This window comes from Benincasa hispida, chromosome 12 (genome assembly GCF_009727055.1).
Source record: "Benincasa hispida cultivar B227 chromosome 12, ASM972705v1, whole genome shotgun sequence".
Classification (NCBI taxonomy): Eukaryota; Viridiplantae; Streptophyta; class Magnoliopsida; order Cucurbitales; family Cucurbitaceae; genus Benincasa; species Benincasa hispida.
Genome location: NC_052360.1, coordinates 60,860,780 through 60,877,317, shown reverse-complemented (window position 1 = coordinate 60,877,317; position 16,538 = coordinate 60,860,780). Strand labels below are relative to the sequence as shown.

General features: G+C 33.0%; 1 protein-coding gene across 1 annotated transcript; it reads left to right on the top strand.

The window, feature by feature from the left end:
- The first annotated feature begins 822 nt into the window (after window positions 1-822).
- Window positions 823-7,128, top strand: LOC120068122 (AMSH-like ubiquitin thioesterase 3). Its single transcript, XM_039019819.1, has 14 exons — window positions 823-1,236; window positions 1,487-1,551; window positions 1,646-1,721; window positions 1,804-2,004; window positions 2,204-2,304; window positions 2,746-2,848; window positions 2,949-2,992; window positions 3,173-3,488; window positions 3,616-3,705; window positions 3,794-3,856; window positions 4,325-4,399; window positions 5,953-6,015; window positions 6,471-6,523; window positions 6,619-7,128. Exons 1-14 carry the CDS (start codon window positions 1,138-1,140, stop codon window positions 6,791-6,793), a joined length of 1,524 nt encoding a protein of 507 aa, XP_038875747.1. The 5' UTR covers window positions 823-1,137; the 3' UTR covers window positions 6,794-7,128.
- Window positions 7,129-16,538: the final 9,410 nt, after the last annotated feature.

Genomic DNA, 16,538 nt, shown 5'->3' with positions numbered 1-16,538 from the left:
TGTGCTAAATATTTTTGCCTCTATGTGCCTACCGTGTTGGTGAATTATCATTGCAAATACCATGTATTGTATTACACATTGTAATTCTTATAAAATTCATTAAATTATTATTAATCAATTTAAAATAGATTTTTTAAGTGAAGATTAATCAAATATCGATTGTTATAATCCTTCTAAATCGATTGGACACAAATTTAATTACTAGTAATTTTGTTGACCTTTTTATAGTTGAATGATTTTTTATTCATGCAATTTTGTTTGATTTTGTTTCTATTCAAGATTTATTTTAGTTGTTATTTTATAATTCACGATTTCACAATTCCATGATTTAAGTAAATTTATTTATTTTTTATTTGCTTCACAATAGGTATATTCAAAATTTAAGTTTAGGAGTGTTGGAGTGGTTTAGTTTATGAGATCTAAGTTAGATTTTTTTTTTTTTTTTGAAAAACACAATAATCATGGGAATTTGGCAGTGAAGGTATTTTTATCCATTGCTAAAATTTAAATAGGATCTAAATGAGTTGTTTGATCGTTTTTACAAACAAAATTCTATTTGGTCATTTTTCTAATGTAGTTCTGTTTTGATCATTTATTCGATCGTCGTCCTTTACAATATTGAATACAGTATCCGACGCGGTTAGTGAACTTTGACAACTACAAAGGATCATCATTATTTTCAAAGTTTGGTCAAATGGCATTATAAAGCCTTCAAATTTTAGGTCATCTATATATATAAAAGAAACCCATACAACTGAAGACAAAAATATATTTTCACAACAAACAAGAGAGAGAGGAGGATTTTATGCACGAAACTACATGTCGAAAAATGATACGACAGATCGTTAAATCGACGAACCGTCCAGATTGCGTAAAGGAAGAATTGCGTGTAGCGAGTCGTGCTTGTGAATTCGCCTCTCGAAAATTTCATGGCCAAAGCCCTGAGCCCTCTCCTGTAAGACTGCAACCTCATCATGTCGACATTCCAGTTCCAGCTTCAACTTCAATTCTTCGGTCCCACATTGATTCTTCGCGCTTAAGCAAATCAATCTGGTTTACGAGACACCGATTCGTTCATAAAGGAGTTTCTACTGGGACTTCTTCAGATTTATTGCTATCTTTTGTCTTCAATTGAAGATGAAGATCAACATCGATAGGGAGGCGCGGAAAGTTGCCGTTGATAATCGAATTCCCCTCCGGAATTACTTCCGGATCGCCGATAATCTCTTAAAACAGGTGATCTTTCTGGAACCGTTGTTTTCGATTGTTACGATTGATTATCGATGTTGAATTGTTAATGGTTGACGATTAATTCGAAGCTTTTTTAATTTTTTCTTTCTCTACATGGATTTTGAATTGATTTTCGTTGCAGTTTTCTTTATCGGTGGTTTAAGTACTAGAATTGCGCTATGGTTGCCATGAATCCTTTTCCTACGTGCTTCTTATTGTATTTTGATATTATTGAGTTGTTTTCTTAAAATGGCAGGCTGATATTTATCGGGAGGAGAATAATGTTGTGGATTTGTTTATTATACTTCTTAGGTTTTCAAGGTAAGGGTCTAGTTCATACTTGTATTTTCCATTGCCTAGGGTTGTCGATTCTTTGTGGAGGAATTCGCTTCTCAACTTGTTCTTATTTTCTCAGCTTGGTTTCTGAAACTATACCACGGCATCGTGATTATCAAGCATTTTTCCCAAAGGAGAAGATATTTTATAAGAAGGTGAGTTAAAATTCCATATTTCGCTCCTTTTTCAAGAATGGTGTATGAATGTTGTTAATATTGTTTCATGTTGTCCTGCCAGAAACTATTGAGTGTAGTAGATGAACTTGAGTCCTTGAAGCCTGAATTTGATCGTCGAGTGAATGAACTGGAGAAAGTGTATGGAAGGCCTCGTCTTCCACCACCTGACGAGCAGGGAAGTGTTTCAAACAGTCTGCGGCCTTCTTCTATGGAACAGCCATACGCGAATGGAAATTATTCGTTGGTCTTGGATCAAAAGCAGGTATCAACCTTTTTTTTTTTTTTAATGATACTTCCTTCTCTTGTAAATGCATCAGTTATCAATGGAATTTCTACCAGTTATTTACAGTTTCTATTTTATGATTACTTTCAAACTTTCTCCATAGACATTTGACTGTTGTTCTATTGCTAGTGATTTAACTTTAGTAATTCACATCCTCCCCTCTCCTCTTGTTTCATAGCATTCGAATTCCCGTCCCCAATCTTCATGGAGGTACGGTGATGACCGAGGTCATGTTTCACAATCAAATTCCTTAAGGATTGAGAATAAGTTCTCTAGCCTGTGAGTATACTTCTTGCCCATTTATTTCATGCATGCTTATAGAAATCCATTAAGGGCATAGAAGCAAAAAACAAATACTTCTCTTGATGATGTATGGAGATAAATCACTCCAATATTCATATTTTAGTGTAAGCCAGAAGAGGTCATTTTGTAGTTCAAGTAGCTAGTTAGAGAGTAGAAGATAGAATGACACTGGCTACAAGTTGCATTCTGAACATAGTTGACTGAAAATGAGAAAGTATGTTGATAATGTCAAAGATCTTCTGCCGCTGGTCTCAAGATTGAATTGAAAGACTGTGTCTTTAGTACAAGGGCTATAAATAATATATTGTCATAACTTGAATGGAGGCCATAAGAATAAAATTGTAGGCATACTCATCTCGTCACCAATTTTAGTAAATACGGACGAAGGATCTGATTATTGGTGCTGGAAATATGCAGGTCTCTTAATGTACCGCTCCCCAAACCCGAAACTTTGTCTAGACATTCTATTTTGGGACCCAGTGGTCTTCAGGGCCAATGGAAGGGACCAAGTACAGATAAGGTGAGTTATTGCATATTATTATTATTATTTTTTATGTTGTTTCTTTTGTTTCTGCCGACTCTGAAATTCATTAACAGGTTAATCCTATTGTTCTTTACAGATTCAATATCCAAGAAATCAGGATTTTACGCCTGAGGATTCAAGGTTAGAGGCGTGTATAACTCATATTAGTATCTGAATATTTAAAATCCTTGTCTTCTGTGTTTTGAATATTTACTTTCCTGATGACAAACACGTAATGATATTAATATCTTGGTATTGTTAACTTTTCCTTTGATCATCTTTTTTTGAAATGTTTTATCTGGAACCTTCGAATTCTTTCAGACTGAATCAAATTGAACAATGTGATCTAGTGGCACATAAAGATAGTGGTCCAGGAGGTGTTATGTCGATGATGGAGTCAGTGCTCTCACTAGATGATGGTAGATGGCCTCATCCCGCAGACATGTCTACTCCTCCGTTGATAACAGAAGCAAGGGAGGATCCTTTCCCATTGGTCAAACAACCTTCTCCTCCTCCTGTTCTTGCTAAGGTTCAGCAGGAGTATGCGACGATTCCCCCATCTAAAGTTGCGGATCCAAGACCTGGAGTGGCAAAACAATCTCTGGATGAATCTGAATCATTTCAACGTTTACACATTGTAGGCATTTTCTTTTTCATCATTGTTTAACTTCAGAAAGCAATTAATTATTCACTACGTTCCTTTGCTATGTAGTGATTCCTTTTGCCATGTCTATCTGCAAACATACTTTTACTTATTGCTGCAGCCAGTAAAAATGCTTGATGATTTCTTGAGATTGGCTCGGGAAAATACAAATAAGAATCTGGAGACTTGTGGTGTTTTAGCTGGCTCTCTGGTAAGAGCAAATTAATGGTTTAAACTTTAATGTAATTTTTTAAAAAAGATTTTCTAATATTGTTCTCATACATCGTTATATATTGCAGAAAAACAGGGTTTTTTACATATCTACGCTCATAATCCCAAAGCAAGAATCAACATCAGATTCCGTAAGATTATATTTACTTTTCAATTGTTTCAAGTTTAAATAGCCATGCATTCCATGTTATTGTTTTTCCTTGCCTTTGAATGTTTGGTTTTCATTTGACTGGTGATTGTAGCTTTGAACATGTAAGCTGAAGTAGGTTGTGCATATGTTTGAGTTTTAATTGTTTTATGTCTTGTGCATGTTCTATTACTTTTACGTACATTCCTATGCTACTGGTTCATATATGGTAAGGGTTGACTCGAGGATTGCTTGATTAAGCTTCAGTTAGTTACAACTGTTGCCTTTAATCAATACGTAGAATTGTTTTATGTCTTGTGCATGTTCTATTACTTTTATGTACATTCCTATGCTGCTGGTTCATATATGGTAAGGGTTGACTTGAGGATTACTTGATTAAGCTTAAGTTAGTTACAACTGTTGCCTTTAATCAATACTTAGAAAGCATTTTTTCTTTTTTTGTAATGTTCAGTGTCAGACGTTGAACGAAGAGGAAATATTTGAAGTTCAAGACAGATTATCACTTTTCCCTCTTGGTTGGATCCATGTAAGCTTGTTGGCTCTCTATGCAATAGATAGTTTATGAATCTGATTATTACCAAAAAAGAATCTTTGTTTCCAGAATTTGGGAACACAAAATTAGAAAAGTTGGTTATCTGAATTCTATTGGTGCTTCATAATTAATTTGCTTTTGTATTTACTGTTCATCGCATGCTCTCCATAGTCCCTTTATGATTTACGATACAGATAGAACAGAAGACAAATTGCGGTAATATTCTCTTGCACATAAGAAAAGGTCACAATCTAGATAGACATTCAAGAGGTCTGACACTCTACTCTCTCACCAAAGTTGACTCATTTTTGCCCATGGACAAACCACATTCCACATATAGACAAACATAACATTAGACAATGCAGCTACCTACAAGTATAACCATCCATAACCATCCATAACTGCCCATAACTACCCACAACAGCTCATAACCATTATTTTAAAAAGCTATTGAGGCTTACACCTTGAGGCTTGTCTCAAGGCAAGACAGTTTTAGCCTCGAGACTTGTGTCTTTTTGAAAATGCATAGAGGCTTTTAGAAATATTTGATTAAGTGAAAATTATGGGGGTGAATTTTTTTATTTATACTTTTTATATGACTATCAAGTTTAGTACCAATTTATGATTTGTAAAATGTTTTTAATTCATTACTTCAGGCTTATGCCTCATACCACCTCGCCTCTTCGAGAGAAAAAGCCTCAAGTCCAGCTTTAGCCTTTTAAAACATTGCTCATAACTATCCAAAAGACTCTCCTGCCTCTAGTCTTCTTTATGATCCTTGCGTTTTTGCATGGTGCTTATCTTCTCATCTTATAGGGTTACCGTAGAATACTCATCGGACTATATTCAGTCCAAGGATGGAAAGCAAAACATTTCCTTGATAGGATGTTATTCGTAGAGTTTCCTTGGGAAATATTTTCCAACTCTTCGCAATTTTATGTGCAAACATCAAGCAATATGTAAATAGGGAGACTTTAGTGTGCATTGGGCATGCACTTCTTACTGTCATTAATAAGAAGTGGAGAGAGTATCGTTACCGTTCTTTATAATTAATACCTTGCATTATTTCACTTAAGTTGACTGGCTATGCAGTGATGCCTTGACTTGGTATGCAGTCTTGTGGGGCATTTAGATTGAGAGGAACAATAAAATATTTAGATAAGTGGAGAGAGCGGGTGAAAAAAGCTTGAGAGATAGCTAGGTTAGCTACTCCTTGTGGCCATCAGTCACTAGGTTTTTTATTGTAATATTATGAGCTTGGTCTCATTCTCTTGGATTGGAGTCCTATTCTTTTCTAAAGTTAGGGTTGCACTTTTTTTTTTAGACGTATTTTTTGTGTGCCTTGTATATTCTTTTATTTATTTCCATTAAAGTGTGGATTCTTAAAAAATAAATATAAAAATGCAAAGTAGAACAGTGGGATATAACTTCCATTATATATTTTCTCGAGAATATATGATTTTTTGGCGTTAAAGTTTCTATTTGGTCGTATTATTTGTTCAAGAACCTTCTGTTTTACCTCTTTCTGATTCTGGTTTGATTCTCAGACACATCCATCACAAACCTGTTTCATGTCGTCTGTGGATTTGCACACGCATTACTCATACCAGGTAAGATAACAATTCTACTAATTTTTGCTCTTCAGAACAATCTATTTTTTCTGAGTATCCACTCACAGAATAGGTTTAGGATATGTATTTGGTTTAACTTTTCAAGTATTTAATTTTCAAAATAAATCATTTTAGAAAAAATTGAAGTGTTTAGCAACCACTCAAAATAGCTTTTGAGATACTTTCAAAGTGTATTTTAAATAGTTTTTCTCAAAAGAGTTTAAATAAAAATGTTTTTTCTTTAAAAGAACACTATTTTTCTCTAGTCAATTCAAACAAACCCTTAGTTATTTTCATATTGTAAAAGGTTCCATCATGAAATAGGAGTGCTAACTTGTGAAAACTTTTAACCTTCACAACTAACGGAAAAGCTTTGTGGTTTTGCCGGTTTGCATTTTTTTTTCTTCCTGTTCTAGTTTCTTCTGCCTCTTCTAAGGAAATTTTGGCTTCTTCAGATTATGCTACCAGAAGCAATTGCAATCGTCATGGCTCCAACTGATGCGTCAAGGTGCATTTCCCCCCCTCCATTTATTCAACTAACCGTTCTCATTTCTCCGATCTTGTATTTGTAACATTGGCTAACATTTGTCAATACTGTTGCAGTCCATATGGAATATTTCATCTGTCTGATCCAGGTGGTGTGTCGGTCATCCGCAACTGTCAACAGCGTGGATTTCATCCCCACGAGGAGCCTGAAGATGGGAGTCCACTCTATGAACACTGCTCTCATGTTTTGATGAATCCAAACGCAAAGTTTGACGTTATCGATCTGAGGTAAAATTTTGATTGCTGACACTATTTAAGGGAACTTGTATAGCACCCTGGAAATAGGTGAAGACTTACACTCCAACAACCGCTCTGTAAATTTTGTAATTTGCAAATCCAATTGAGTTACTGGCATTGTTGCGAGACTTCGGACGGTGGCTATAATAAGCCTTTGTTGTGCCGAAGATCTCTTAGATTAAGGTTACTCTTTGTTGAAAGAATAGCTTCAAGTTATATAATGTACATGATAACTTCATCTCTTTTCTGGGGCAGTTTTTACCATCTTTACATGTAAACTTCTGTTGTGGACATTATTTGTGATATGGTATTATTTTGGGGTTTATTGCATCTCTACTCTCCAACAAATTATAGATTTAAATTTTCTTCCCTATTTTTGTGATGTAATCTTTTAAAATAAAGGAATTTGAGGGGATTAGTTCAATTTCACGATGACCGTTTATAGTTACTTTGATTGGAATACCAGAAGGGGGTAGTAGTTCTTTTTCTTGAGGCTCAGGTGGAATAGCTAAGCAAGTACAAGTGTTAGTAAAATAGGAAGTACAAGTGTTAGTAAAATAGCAAAATTGTGTTCCTCATCATTAATATAGCTTCGAAACAAGTAACTACCGTAGGTATGGGTACCAACTAACATTAAGAACTTTTCATACCAGTGGAGTATTCACTATGGGATCCTACTACGTAGAATTTCATATTATGAGTTTCTTTGATGCCTAAGTTTTATTAGAGAAAAATACACTTATGGTCTGTAAGGTTTTGATTTAGATTGCATTTGGTTTCGTGAAGTTTCAAGCTCAACAATTTTATTTTCTGAGATTTGCTTTATAGGAGGACCTCTATTAGGTTTTCCCTTAATTCCTAAGGGAAAGCTGTGATATTTTTCAGTATATAATTTATTCGTTTTTCCCGTTTTTCCTCTTCTCTTCTTTCTCCCTCCCTCTCATGGTTGCCATCTCCATCAAACATGAAAGAAGAAAAATATTATTTGTCTCTATTTTTTTTTCTTTTGGGATGAAAGGAAAACTTTGTTTTTTGTTTTTCAATTTGGTTAAAATATGGAAAATATACATTTTCAATTATGCCACTAAAATTTCAGAAGTTTCATGTTTACTTTTAATGTTTCACATTTGATTTAGAAAATACCCTGGGTTGAAAAAGAAACTTCTTTCCAAATAGAAAATAGCCTTGGTTTAAAAAGAAAGTTCCATATTGACACGATAGCTCATGTAAAATTCAGTAAAAATTTGATTGTATGTGATTATTTATAAAAATTACATGAAGATTCCTTCTTTTTTTTTCTTTTTTTTTCTTTTTTTGAAAATTTTAAATTGTAGTAACAACTAAAAACATATCATAAATTATTTACACACCGAATTTTTACGCATCTGTCGCATCAAATTATGTGAATGGTGCTGTAATTAATGTCACAAATATTTTAGCTTTTATACATTTGTGGCTGCATCAATTTCCGAAAGAACCCTCAAATAATATTCTTTTAACAACTTTTAAAGTTCAATTTTTTAATATTTCAATTTTATCTGCCTTTATTCGTCTATTTGCATCATAATTGAAAGTTTTTCCCCCTGAAATCGAAATTTAAAGAACTCTCAGAAAGCATTTCAAACTGCTGGAGGAAACTTTCGTTGGAAATCGTTTTAAATTGAGAAAATTTCTTCTTGTAATTTGAAATGTTTTTCTTACAAAAAATTTTAAAAGTATTTTCGACTATATAAATATTTAGAAGTTAAATACATTTTCTAAAATATGCGAATGTCCACAGTATAGCTTTTTCCTGCCATTTCTAATGTCGAGTCTTTTCGATTCGATTGCATTTTATTAGTAGCCTTAGGTTAAATTACAACCTATTTAGCTTTTAAACTTTAACAAGTGAATATGACCCGTAATAATTATATGTGCATCTCTTTAGTCTATGAGCTTATTAAAAAAAATGTTTAATAGGTCTATTGAATGAAAAATTTTGATCAATCACGAATCAACTTGTCATTTCTCAAATTAACAGTAGTTGGGAATGACTTAGGCCAAGGTCTATAGCAAAAGTAAAGAGGGAAAGGATTAAAACGTCGTACATTAAATTATATCATAATGGTTGGATCTAAAATGGTTTCTTCGTTTTTTTGTCCATTGGAATGCCCTAGCTGGTATCTTCATCTTCTTCACAAATAGTGGACATGAATCTATTTTTTTCTTCTCTACTGTTTTTCTATATTGTTCTGAGCATACTCTTCCAATAATTCCAATCCTTTCTCCGACGAGTGCACACTTGAGCTTGGAGTTGTGTTAACCTTGGGGAGCGACTGGCATATGCGATTTAGCATCAAATTTTCTTTCAAGACATTGGATCTTGCACGACATAACAAACAATCGACATTTGGTTCCTACAATTTGAAAGCAAATTATTTTTGTCGATCTAATGTGTTCTCAAATCTATTCGGACTCGAGATCAACCAAATTGACTCTTCAATTGGATTCTCTCTTGGCCTCAAATCTCAAGATCTTACCGCCATCACTAGATTTCACTAGATTTAGTGAAATCAGGATCTAAAGGCAACATTAGAGGGGTGAATAGGGTTGACTACCAAATTTTTTTTTTTTCTAAAATAATTTTATCTTCAAACAATGCTCAATAAAGTTAACCCACTAATTTGATTAAAGAAAATTTATGCAAGACAAAACTTAAATCATGCAAGCTATGATAACTTCAAATTTAAAGACAATTTAATCAAGGATAAATTTAAATAACACACTAAAAATTAAATTATACAATTTGGAAAGATTAAAAAAAACTAAGACAAGAAGCAAAAAAATTTGAAAACAAGAAATAAAAGAGAGGGAGGAAGAGAAAACACCGAGAATTATAGTGGTTCGGTAAATTGCCTACTCTACCCTCCAAGATTCCTTCTTAGGTATTTCACTAAGAAACCCAAGATCCTTTTTACTGGTTAAGAATCAAACCAATTTCTTTTTCTCACAACCCAAAGTGTACCCACACCTTAATATAATTCCCAATTTTTTTTTTTTAAAAAAAAAGCAATAACTCACAAAAATAACTCTAGGCCAATTTAGGAGCAAGGAGGACAAGAATTTGAGAGTAGAGAGAATTGAGAGCTTAAGACTTGATAGCTTTTTTGTGTGTCCATGAAGAGTAAAATCAAGTCGAATTTATAGGCGATGGGGATAAATTTTGGCCATTGGATATGATTACAAATGAAGGGTGGAGATTGAATAAAAATAGAAAATGAAAGGATTTGAAAAGGAATTTTGAAAGATTGAAATTATTGAGATTTTGAGAATAAAAAGGATTTGAATGATGAAAATTTAGAAAGGAAATCAAATTTGAAAATGCTGAAATTTGGTGAGAATTTGGAGAAAATTGGATCAAGAAATTAAAGAAAAATAAGAAAATGAAAATGAAAATAAAAAATAGCCAGATGATATGAGCACCACGCGCACAGGAGAGGAGATTGAGCGTCACGCGCCGCATTCTGTGAAGAAACCACAGGCACGTGCGGCGCACGCGCGCGTCCGCGCGTGAAGCTAGGTGACCGCAACTTGCTGTCTCTTATACACATCTAGATGTGTATAAGAGACAGGTTTTTGTGCAACTTGTCATTATCTCATTCGTCTACAGTTGCCACGTCACCTCCACATTATGTGCCACGTCAGCTTCCATGTCATCAATATTGACCGTTTGTGTGCCACGTCGGATGCCACGTCAGCAAGGTGCCACGTGTCACTGCCATGTTGGATTTCCTCTCTAATTTTCTTTTGCTTATAACTTTCTCGTTTGAACTCCGATTTGAGTGATTCAAATTGCGTTGGAATCATCTTTCCGAGCTCTACAAGAGAGTGACTCTGAAACACTAAAAATTAGTATAAAAATCTGAATTTGTTATCATCAAAATACTTGGTTTGATTAAAGCCCTAAAACTAACAATCTCCCCCTTTTTGATGATGACAAACCACCATATACCAAAAATACTTCTCCCCCGTTTGTTATCAACAAAAAGATATACAAGTGATTTTTCTCCCCCTTAATCATACAAATAATGTTCCCCCTCAATAAATTATAACACATAAATTCATAGAAATATGAATAATGCTCCCCCTATCAAACATAATTAGGCAATTCTAATAATACCAAGTGCAAGTTTATTTTTACAAAAGGCTTCTTTATTTAAGCCTTTGTAAGAATATCTGCTACCTAGTTCTCAATATTAACATAATTAATGACAATATTCTTATTTTGCACATGCTCTCGAAGAAAATGATGTCTAATATCTATATGCTTTGTTCTAGAATGTTGAATGAGATTTTTAGTTAAATTAATTGAACTAGTATTATCATAAAAGATTGGTACTTGTTCAAAATTTAAACCAAAATCATGCAACGTTTGTTTCATCCATAAAACTTGAGAACAACAACTAGCAACACCAATATATTCAGCCTTAGATAATGCAATAGAATTTTGCTTTTTACTATACCAAGATACTAAAGAACTACCTAGAAAATGACATGTTCCACTAGTACTTTTTCTATCAGTTAGACTACCAGCAAAACCAGCATCAGAATATGCAATCAAATTTAAAGATGCATTTTTAGGATACCATAAGCCTAAATCAACGGTACTAAGCAAATATTTAAAAATTCTTTTTACAGCATGCAAGTGCGATTCTTTAGGACATGATTGAAATCTAGCACACATGATACACTAAACATAATATCAGGCCTACTCGCAGTTAAGTAAAGCAAGGATCCGATCATACCTCTATAAGCTTTAATATCTACATTTTTACCTTTTTCATCCTTATCAAGCTTTATGTGTGTATTCATCGAAGTCTTTGCTACTTTTGCATTATCGAACTTAAACCTTTGAGTAGATCCCTTGTGTACTTTTCTTGATTTATGAAGATTCCATCTTCAAGTTGTTTAATTTGAAGCCCAAGGAAGAATTTAAGTTCTTTGATCATGCCTCATTTCAAACTCACTATGACATACACTTAGAAATATTCTCTACAAAGGATCCAAAAGATTAATATCCACGCAATGTATACTATTTCTTACTACATAGAATTATCACATTAAGTATAACTATCATATCTTTAATTTTGATAAAAAAGAGTAGTATCAATAAGTCCCATTTTAAAACCATTTTCTAGCAAAATTTACTCAAACGGTCATACCAAGCTCTTAGGAGCTTGTTTAAGACCATAAAATGTTTTATTTAATTTAAAACATGATGTGGATTATCAAAGCCTTTCAAAACCAGGAGGTTATTCAACATACCACTTCCTCCATTATGAAACTATTAAGAAAGCACTTTTTACATCCATTTGAAATAAAGTAAAACTCTTATGAGATGCAAATGCAAACAACATGCGAATAGATTCTAATCTAGCAATGAGAGCAAATATTTCCTCATAATCTATCTTTCTTCTTGACTATAGTCTTGAGCAATTAGTCTAACTTTATTTCTAACAATATTACCAGATTCATCCATTTTATTTCTAAATATCCATTTAGTACCTATAACAGGATGATCACTAGGACGCGGACTAGTTCCCACACATATTTCTTTCAAATTGATTAATTCTTCTTGCATAGCAATTAACCAAAACTCATCAGATTCAACATCTTAAAAGACTTTGGTTCAATTTGAGACACGAAAGCAACATTATTTAAAGCATTTAAAGAAGAGCAGTCTTACCCCTTGAGAACATCACATATTATTAACTCCTAAGGATGGTGAGTGGAGAATCTCAATCCTGAGGGAGGATTTTTCTGGCTCTTTCTAAGATTCAATTGATACTGCTTCCCTATCTTTAATACTAAGATCTTCAACAGGTATTTCTATTCATAAACTTTATTATTGGCAACATGTGGTTTCATCAAAAAACAACATTCATTGACTCTTCAAGTACATGAGTTCTTTTATTAAAAACTCTATATGCTTTACTACATGTAGAATATCCTAAGAATATGCCAATGCCCATTTTGACTCAAACTTTCCAAGTTTCCTTTGTTTTCAAAATAAAACATTTACAACCAAAGACTTTGAAATAGCTAATATTTGGAGTTTTATATTAAAAAAGCTCATAAGGAATTTTATCTAAAACAGGTCTTATTAAAACATGATTCATTACATAAGATGCAGTATTAATAGCTTCAGCCAAAAAGATTTTGGTAAATCATATTCATTAAGCATGGAGGTAGCTAATTCTTGTAAAGATCGATTTTTCCTTTCTACAACACCATTTTGTTTAGTGTTTTCGGAGAGGAAAACTCATGAGAAATTCCATTTTCTTCACAAAAATTTTCAAAATAAGTATTTTCAAAATTCTCCTCCATGATCACTTCTAATTTTCGAAATCATAAAACCTTTTTCTTTTGAATTCTTTTTTGAAAGCTAATAAAAGATTTTAAAGCTTTATCCTTATGAGATAAAAATAAACCCAAATAAATCTCGAAAAATCATCAACTATAACAAACGCATAATGTTTTCCACTTAGACTTGCAACTCTAGTAGGTCCAAAAAGGTAATATGTAACAGTTGCAAAGTCTAGAAGTAGAAACCATTTTCTTTGGTTGAAAGAAGACTTAGTTTGTTTACCCATGACAAGCATCACAACTTTATCTTTTTCAAAGTTTAATTTTGGAAGACCTCTAACAAGGAATTTCTTAGAAATATTTGAAATTAAATACATGCTAGCATGACCTAACCTTCTATGCCATAACCACAAATCTTCATGTAATGCAGATAAACATTTTATTTCTCTAATTGGACAATCTAATAGATCAATAGTATAAATATTTTTATCTCTATTTCCTACAAACAGAATTTTCCATCACATGCATTTTCTATTGTACAATTTTATCACTAAAAATTACTCTATATCCTTTATCACATAATTGACTAGTACTTAATAAATCATGTTTTAAACCATCAACCAATAAAACATTTTCAATAAGAAAATTCGAAGAAGTTACTAATATTACATTTGCCAACAATATTACCCTTTTTATTGTCACGAAGGTAACGTATCCTCCATATTCTTTTCTAGGTATGTGAATTTTGTGTGGTCCCCAGTCATATGTTTTGAACATCCACTGTCTAAGTACCACTTATTCTTTATAGATCTCAAACATACCTGAGAGAATTAATTCTCAAGATGTAACCTTAGTACCCAAATTTGTTTGGGTCCATGGGCGTTAGCTAACAAAAATTTAGAATCCATTCTTTTCATTCATAATATTGATTTTCTTAAATTGCATGCATAAGCTTTATGACCATGTTTTCTACATGCATGACAAATAATAGACACTTCTTTGACAAAGTAGTTTGTAAATTTCTTTTGTTTTGGTGAGGTTTATAACCTAAGCCACTTTTATCAAATATTCATTGTTGCTTACCCATCATGATATCTAAATTCTTTTCCATTTGTAAACTTTAAAAGAGTAGCTGAAATATCTTCATTTTTATTTTCTAATAATTTATACATCTTCTTTTAAAGCATGCAAATTGTATTTAATAAATCTAGATCCTTTCCTAATGTCTCATTTTCCTCGTTTAGATTATCTAGCTCAATTAATAAATTATTATTTTCAAGAGCTAATTTAGCATTTTCTTCCTAAGAGACATATATTTGCAACCTAGTTTTTTCAAATTCAATTTTAACTATGCATCAATGAGCTCATCAAAAAAGTAAGTTTTTAGACTTACCTCATCGTCGTCGTCATCTCCAAAGTCATAATGCACAGATTTGGTACTTCTTCCTTGCTTTCAGATTCGCTTTTCATCGCTTTCGTCCAAGTAGCTTTCATGGCCTTCCTGCTCTTCTTGAAATGGCTTTTCTTTGAGGACAGTCCCACTTCACGTGTCCGGGCTTTTTGCATTCATAACAGATGATTGGTATCTCTGCTGCTCTTTTTTCCTTGCCTTCTTGATTGTTGACTTTCTATTGAGAGTTCCTTTCCTAAAATGCTTTTTGAACTTCTTGTCAAGATAGCGAACTCCTCATCATCATTAGTTCAGCTTAGTTTCAGAGTCCTCTTGAACTTGAGTGGACTTTAATGCTGAGGCTCTTCTTCTTTTTGACATCTTCTTCCACATTGGCCTTCATGATCATCTCATGTGTCATGAGAGATCCAACGAGCTCCTCCAGTTGAAGTTTTGAGAGGTCTTTTGCTTCTTGGATTGCCGTCACCTTAGCTCCCAACTCTTAGCAATGATCTAAGAATTTTTCTCACATTTTCAAATGTGGTATAAGATTTTTCTAATCCTTCCAAGCATTAAACAAATATATGAACCTAGTAAACATTCAGATGTAGTTTCATTTGCATCCATTTTAAACAATTCATAATTATGAACTAACATGCTAATCTTTGACTCTTTAAACTTGATTAGTTCCTTCATAAGTTACTTTAAGCATATCCCAAATTTCTTAAGCAGAATTACATGCAGAGACTCGATTAAACTCATCAGGACATAAAGCACAAAACAGACAGTTCATTGCTTTAGCATTAATAGAAAACTTTTCCAAAAATTTGGATTTAATAAAGATTTCAAAGATTAAAAGAATAGAGAAAAAAAAGGTTTTAATAACCAATTTTCAAGAAAAAAATTTCTAATGAAAACAGCTTTTAAAACTCAATTTTTCAAAATTTTTTGCAAAAATTAGAAAATTTTCAGATTTAATAAGATTAAAAAAACAGAATGGAAAATCAAGAAAAAAATTACAAAACCTTTTGAAATAAGAAAACCGAGCTACCCGCTCTGATACCAATTTGAGGATCTAAAGGCAACACTAGAAGAAGGTGAATAGGGTTGACACCAATTTTTTTCTAAAATAATTTTTATCTCTAAACAATGCTCAATAATAGCTAACCACTAATATTAGATTAAAGAAAATTTATGCAAGACAAAACTTAAATCAGGCAAACTATGATAACTTCAAATTTAAAGACAATTTAATCAAGGATAAATTTAAATAACACACTAAAAATTAAATCATGCAATTTGGAAAGATTAAAAAAAAAAAAAAAACTAAGACAAGAAGCAAAAAATTTGAAGCCCTAAAGCTAACAAGTATAACCACGACCATCACCTTGCCACTTGAGAATTAGGGCGTCAGCAACGTTAGTGTTTAGACCTAGTCTAATTGCTCCGAGGAAGGAAATAATGGTGACAGAATGGATAGAGTTGTCAGTTTTAGAATTTGCAACGATGCAAAGACATGATTGAGCTTGAGAAAAGGGGTTTTAAGCGAGAAGATGGTGGCAAACTGTCACCACAGTCAATATATGAGAATGGGTGGCATGGAAAGATGAACTTTACAATAAAATCTCTTAGAGAAAAGGTGAAAAGATTGTTTTCCCCAAAATTATGTTTTAATGTTCTAATCTCTAACAATAAAATCGTGTGCCAATCGTTTTGTTTTCAAATCGTATCAAGTAATCAGATTATTGAGTCAATCGTGTATCGATTCATTGCTATCGAGTAGCTCTGAGTACATCATTTTCACCTTCGAGTTTCATCGAGTATCGTTCAAGAATCGTCGAGTATGATCGAGTATTAGTTTTGTTGTCATCGAGTTGCATCGAGGATTTAACAGAGACTAGTTAGACAAAGAAGGGAATTTTGATCGAGGATCGAGTAGTAAGCACTAGAGATGTCCATAAGGCGGGGCAGGGCTAGGGATGTCATTCCCCATCCCCGTCCCCAT